Below are 7,500 nucleotides of genomic sequence, written 5' to 3'. Positions count from 1 at the left end.
ATTAATTAGACATTCTGCAATGCGACGAGGTTTTCAAATTACGCTTTTAAAAGGATTTTGCAAATTAAACGAGTGGTTAATAGGAATACAAATTGACAAAAGTAACACTATGCCATAGGACTCTCAACAGGTAAATGAAAGGCTGTTGAAAAAAATATCAAAGTATTTTATTTATATGGAACTCGTTGCGTTTTATTAGCAGTGTGCTTTAAACATGAATGTAAGGCAATCAGATTGATATCCATAACGGGAATGTTAAACAAGTGAAATACAATAAAGGTTTAACAATGACACTTAAAGTGTGGCCTTGGCTTTAGACCTCCAAACATGGGATAATTTCTACTATCGCTCAATGCACGGCCAACTTTCAGTCCGAAGAGGCCAAATTTAAAGGAATTTTGACCAATGACCCTTAAGTGTGACATTGACCTTCTGACATGGTTCTAACTCGCGACTACCCGACTTTTCGTGGTTAACATTAGTGCACATTTATTCATTACGTTCATTTTGTTCAATTTCGGAAGTCATCTTTGACGCCATATTGAGCTTGGTATGGTCAACATGTTCTTTAATTACTTAAAGGTACCATTATTCGATGCTAACAGGTACAAAGCGATAATTTCTGACCACATATAAATTTGAAAGAAACTCATCATTTGGGTTAATTTGGCAGCCATCTTAGAGCTTGATTTTTATCATGTCCAAACTGATATTTGAACGGTTAAAGTAAACTGAAATTCTGATTTGTACTGATCAGTAAATTGAACAAATGGTTAAACTGAACATTACTTCTTCGAATCCAACACACTTAAAATAAACGATTAGTGTTAAATTAATGAATTTTACTTTTTAATATTTACATTTTAAATCAAATAACAAACTTGTTTGCAAACTAAAGCACTTTATTTAGTCATTATGGAATGTCTTAATCACAGTAAAAACATGAGTTACAAAAGAAGTTTTGATAGCGTGAGTATTCAAGATAATTGTGTTGATGCATATTTACTACAGGACAACTTTAGATATCAAACTTTGCATAACTCCGTCAATTTAGGTAAAAATACAATTGATAATGAATTCAGTAAGTTAACAATTTTATTTGAAAAAACGAACACTTACAATTAAAATGTTGCCCTATCCTGTTTTATTCAAAACAATATCATTAAGATAATTTCTGAAAAACAATCAAAGCAAGTGGTAATTAAATAAATGATCGGACTTTTTCAAACATTTGGCAACTATCTGGATACAAGATACAAGATACAAGAACCATTATTGAAAGTCGGGTACATGCTTACAACGAGCTATTTTTCGACATGATCTACGAACATACATACAAATAAAAACATAACGAAGATATGGTGACCTGGATAAAAAAGCATACAGTTTTAAATAGATACTATATTGGAACATGTATTTACAAAAGCCGTCTCTTATTATAATCATGAATGCATTTACAAAACGTAAGATTAGAACACTGTATACTGTGATAAATAAAATAGTTTTTGCGGCTGTATGGACAGAGGACACGCGCAAGGTTCCGTAAGTTGACCTACTACTTTAAATGTTTAGTTCTTATAGGAGTACACATTAAGAAACATCGTCTATTTTTAAACAGCAAAATTGTAAGTAGTATTATGTACAAGGGAATTACAGCATGGTAGAGTGATGTGTAGTTAGTTAAAATGTTATAAATAATTAAAATGTTATAAATAGTTTAGCTTTTTAGTAAACGTTTTTTGGAAGTATTGCTAAGAGGAGATACAGTCCAAACTCGTTAGTCGACTTTGTCGGGACCTAGGGAATAAACATTCGACACATCCGAAATACAAAAAGTATAACCAATCCTAACACATATGTGTTTGATACATGTCCGACATCCAACTTGAATAGAACGGTGTGTTTACGGTCGTGAAAACAGCAAACGTATTATTTAAAAATAAAGTGATACAAAAATGAATTATTTGTGCCAAATTAATTTTATTCACGTTTACGGATTACACAAATCAAATATTAAACCACAATTGCATTCACTTGTATATTGTAAGACAACTGTAAAGCACATATGTTATGCCCGTTTGTTTTCTACATGCAGTGAAGAGAAATAACCTCGTCACGTAACTTCGTCAATAAACTCTGTAATCAAAAACACCTTTAATTATTCACTCTTAGTAACCCATAAACCTCAATTATGAAAGTTTGTTATTTTGACACGCACGGTAATTTAGCGACAAACCTCCATGATAACTTTCGCACCTACATCTCGATCTACAGTTCGACATAAGAGACAAGAAAAATGTCTGAAATTCGACCACTGGGACTGAAATAGGAGGTCGACATAGCAAAAACATCGAGATAGGAGAATCGACACAAGCAAATTTAATTTATATAGAATAAGAAGGAATAAATTCTGGACCGGAGCAAAAAAGTCGACATAACCGAAAAATCGAGATATCCGACGTTGACATAGCGAGTTTGCAATGTACTTCATTTTAACATGTAATTTAAATACTATTAGATTTTTCTTATATTATCAAAAACAGTAGCGTACAAAGGCAAGGTTGCTTCTATGATTGGGTCAATTCTACCTACAAGTTACTATCCAAATCTTTGCTCGGGCACCGTCCTGACAACATCAGCACCTACCACTGTGTTAGAATTTTAATTAAAAATGTCATATAGTAAAATCTCAACAAATACTTGCCGAAAACAAACCACAAGCAGTTGAACGTGATAAAACAATCCATCGAAAGGTTCCTGAATTTAATATCAAATCAAATTCATATTTTATGAATATGGAATTCATTTCGCTTTATTGGCATGATGGTAAATTGGCATGTGCTTTGACTAGGAATGTAAGTGGTGACAAATTGATGGCTATGCATAACAGGGATGTCAATCAAGTAAAATACAAGCAGATCGTGCCACTGACCCTTAAAATTTTATACATATATACATTGGTCTTGCAGGGAGAAAATTTGTGCAATCTGCCAATGCATGGCCTGGTTACAGCTCGGAGAAGCCAACATACAAGACATTTTGAACAATGACCTTTATGTGACCTTGGACTTTGATCTATTGTTAGGTCCTTTAATCCGTGGACATGTTACAGCCCGGACTCATAATAACACAAGGAGGTTTTGGCATTTAGTGTGTTTATGATTTTTACCTACTGACATAGGTCTTGCACGCGGCATGCCAATTACCCGTGGCGAATATGCGTTATCTAAAAATCAACTTTAGCATGACCAAGCTACAGCCCGGATACAATATAAATTAGTGCATAACACTCGTCTAGCCACCGGACCCCACCGGACCCCATACGAACTTCAATTTAATTACATAGGTTTTCCTTCAGTCTTGGTAATATTTCACTTTTCATCAGTCAATATTGTACAAAATCCATTTTTTTAAAACACAATTCAGAACTGCCAACTGGTACAATCAATACGGTGAAATCTCCATTTCTATTTTAAGACACTTTGATATAACGGCCATGTTTTGACGCAAGGTTGGTATGTTAGATTCTATGTAGCGTTAAGCACATAGATATTGCCTGTGGTCTAAAGTAATCTTTTTATTTAACTGTAAGAAGTAATATATCGTCAGAATCACTGAATGAATTTGAAATATCAAATAGAAGTCTTAAATCAGTTCTTATATCGTAGATTAAATAGATGTTTTAAGTCAACTTTCATTTTTTTCAATTTGGCAAATATCTTACTAGCCTTATTGATCTTGATGGATTGTCAAAATGGTTTTTTGATTATAATACATGTACATTTGTATATTTTTATTTTTTTTATTTTTCAATGTTTACAATTGAATTATCATGATGATTTCTGACTAAATGTCAAAGCCAATGCACATATTTGAAAGAAAGTAATTATTTTGGTACATTTTAAAGCCCATCATTAGAATAACATACATTCTATAACTAAGACTACTAGTTCATAATACTATCCTAAATCCTTCTTTCAAACATCTTGCTTTAGCTAGATTAAATATTTTATGATATTTTTAATGGGAGCGTTTTGATATCCAAATGGTCAAATATGTTCCTTAAGAGTTGACTTTCTTAAGTTTGCATTTTTATATGAAACATTCGCATTGCCTTCTATGTTTTTCCTATAAATCGGTAACATTCACGATAGTACTTACTACAGTTTCTAAATTATTTATTATGCTTGTACCCTGTGTATGCTTGATTGATGTATGAACTGTACTTATTTTTAATATATTTTTATTGTACTCTTTAGAAACGGAAAAATAAAAGGTGATATATACTACATGTAACTCCGACATCTTGATTATGTCCGCAGTTGTGCTGTCCCCATGGTCGTGACATACACATGTCGATCACAGTCTCGTTTCCTTGACAAGTAACATCGTCCAGCCAAATCTGACCACTGCCTGCACCGAAATAGGCATGCGAACGTAACGTCACATTGTCACTGAAATTAAGAATGGCTGATACATTAAATTTTAGAAATGCGATATTTTTATCATTGACTCTTTGCACTCATGAACTATGCAAATGATTAAAAAGTGTTTTTGTTACACAATCACTTTAAATGCTCAATGCATAAAGACACTCACTTGATTCTGATTCCTGGAATGCAATTCATTTTGCATTTGTGTATCCCATACTTCCAATAAATTTGGAAACTATTGGCATGAACACGTGATAAAAGCAAAGAAAAGGAATTTTACTAAGGTAATAAAATGCTTAACCAAGAACTACCTCTGTTTTGTTTTGATTAAATCATTTATCTATTTAGTAAAATAACATACGTAGCATATCCGAGCTGTCGGCACACGACCTTGGCAAAGTTTGTGTCTATGCCATCCCCACAGACGGAACCCCATGTTCCATTGTGAAGTACTTCAACACGTCCCTCTAATTGCGTTGTACCGTTACGTAGTCTGATAGCACGTGAATCTGAAGAAATAAAAATTTGAATTCGATCATATCGTGGCTTTTAAAATGTCAACATTCCATTGTGAAAAGCTACCGCAAGATCCTCTGCATGCCGTTTGGTAGTCGAATAGAACTGGTGTCGATAGTGCCTGAAAAAAGGAAATATTGAATTAAATTCTAGTATAGCTATGACAGTTCTAAAATTATAAAAGGACTCGCAACCATTGTGTAAAAAACATATTTACTAGATATGCTGCAATGCGACCAGGTTTTCAATTTACGATTTTAGAAGATTTTTGGAAATCGAACGAATAATTTATAGGCCTACAAATGGACATGGGTTAACACTTTGCCCTAGTACTCTCAACAATTATACCTAAATCAAAACATATAAAATAATGCAGGTGGGCAAGGGTAACAATTGTTCAATGACCAAACATAAATTTGAAAGAAATTCATGGTTTTGTTCCATTTGGCGATAATTCAAGATTTCGGTTTTTATCTTGTACAAAATTATATTTGAACCATCAAAGGGAACGGAAACTCAGATTTGTTTTGATCCTCATATTGAACAGAAGGTTAAACACTACACTTTATTTTCAAATTCAACACACTTAAAAAACTTTTGGGTGTTTAATACATGAACATTTATTAGATGTGTGTGGCTTTCGATTATTTTACATTTTAAGTTTTACATTTTAACTCAAATAACATACTTGTTTGCAAGATAAATCACATTTATTAATTGTATATGGACTGTCTTTATCACAGTGAAATTATGTGTTACAAAAGAAGTGTTGACATGTTGACTAATAAATATACTTTTAATGAATATATATTATTAAAAAGACATTCGAATTTATTCAATTATAAATTGAACATGTTATCAGTGTAATTGTAAAATTGACATTTAAACTTTAAATATTGCACCATCCTATTTGCATTCAGAACAATATCATTAAAATGATTTTAGAAAAACAATCAAAGCAAATGACAGATCATATAAAAATTTAACATTTTCGAGCATTTGACAACCATCATGATACAAGGTACAAGATACAAGTATCTTTATTTAAAGTTGGGTATATGCTTACAAGAAACATTATCCAAATGAGTTGTGTATGAGGGTATATGCTTATAAGAAACATTATCTAAATGAGCAATTTTCAGGCATGAACAACAAACATACATAAGATATCAAAACATAACAAAGACCTTGTGACCTGTAAATAAAAGTTCATAATTGTGAAATAGGTACAATAATGGAAACAAATATTTACAAAAGCCGTTTGTTAACATATGCATGCATACAATTACAAAAAGTAAGATGGATAAGAGCACAGTATACTGTGATAACATCAAGCAGTTGCCTTAGCTGTACATACACTCATCACACGACTGTTCCTCTACTTGACCTACCACTGGAAAATGGTTAGTTATTTCAATTAAAAGTATAAATTAAGTATGCTCGTTTACTTTTAAAACAGGAAAAATGTAAGTAGCATTATGTACATGGGAAATTCAGCAGTGTACAATGATTTGTAGTGTGTAAAAATGTTTCAAAAATGTAGCTTGCTAGAAAACGTCTTTGGAAAAAAATGCGAAGAGGCGATGCTTAATTTATAGTGTAATTTAAATACTACTAGATGTTGCTGAAATTATTAGGAACAGTAGCGTACAAAGGCATAGTTGCTCCAATGATTGGGTAAATTCCTACCTAAAGGTAACCATCCACATCTCTGTCCGGCCACCGTCCTGACAATGTCAGTACCTTCCACTGTGTAAGAATGTTAATTAAAAATTCCAAATCGTAGCACCTTAACAAATACTTGCCGAAAATACCCTCAAGTAGTTATATGTGTTCGACAGATGTTAATGATATATAAATTTGAAACAATGATAAATATATATTAGCCCTTGTTTTGTTTGTTTCATTTATTGAATTTTATTAATATTCACAATGCCTACTGAAATCTTTTCTGATATTTGAATGCCACATCTTGTTTAGTGGATGTAGGCCATCCCACTGAAAACACTCCTTTTCCGCGGAGACAAGAGATAAAAGATAATCAGCGGAACTCCTTATCATTCTCAATTTCTTCTTATGTATAAGTTATAAAAGCGTATTTGCACAGTTGGCATTAACTAGCGGGACCTGTCCAGGTGCGGCTCAGCATTCTAATTTCTAGGTAAGTTTAAGAGCACCTTATTTTCTTTGGGAGGCTATTCCACGGAGAGAGTTTTTTTCCGATATTTAGTTGTTCTTTCTGTTGGCTCATCTACAAAGTTTACATATCTGAGATTGAAATTACATGTCACAAACTCAACAAGGTTTTGAACATATTCTGGTGAATCACTGAGCATATATTTGTATGTTTCAATAGCGATGAATCATATGTAATGTTGGCAATTGAACTCATGCAGAATATTTTCGTAAGTTGAGGTGTACTCTTTAAAAGAAATTGTTAAAGCTATTTTCTATTATTTGATGGTACTGCTTCAAAAATGCCAAAACATTTAAAGTTAATAAGCTGTATATTTATTGATTTAAAAAATGCTTAGTTTTTGAAGATTATTCA

General features: G+C 32.4%; 1 protein-coding gene across 1 annotated transcript in view; it reads right to left on the bottom strand.

The window, feature by feature from the left end:
* LOC128237790 (deleted in malignant brain tumors 1 protein-like) overlaps positions 1-7,500 on the bottom strand; it is a 431,829-nt gene that overhangs the window by 86,955 nt on the left and 337,374 nt on the right. Inside the window, exons 13-14 of the mRNA XM_052953374.1 lie at positions 4,795-4,942; positions 4,288-4,454 (exon numbers count right to left, since the gene is read on the bottom strand). Of these exons, the coding sequence (XP_052809334.1) occupies positions 4,288-4,454; positions 4,795-4,942 (315 nt within the window). The remainder of the gene's footprint in view (positions 1-4,287; positions 4,455-4,794; positions 4,943-7,500) is intronic.

This window comes from Mya arenaria, chromosome 6 (assembly GCF_026914265.1).
Source record: "Mya arenaria isolate MELC-2E11 chromosome 6, ASM2691426v1".
Lineage (NCBI taxonomy): Eukaryota > Metazoa > Mollusca > Bivalvia > Myida > Myidae > Mya > Mya arenaria.
Note: the sequence above shows the minus strand (reverse complement) of the source record. Positions and strands in the feature narration are given on the sequence as shown.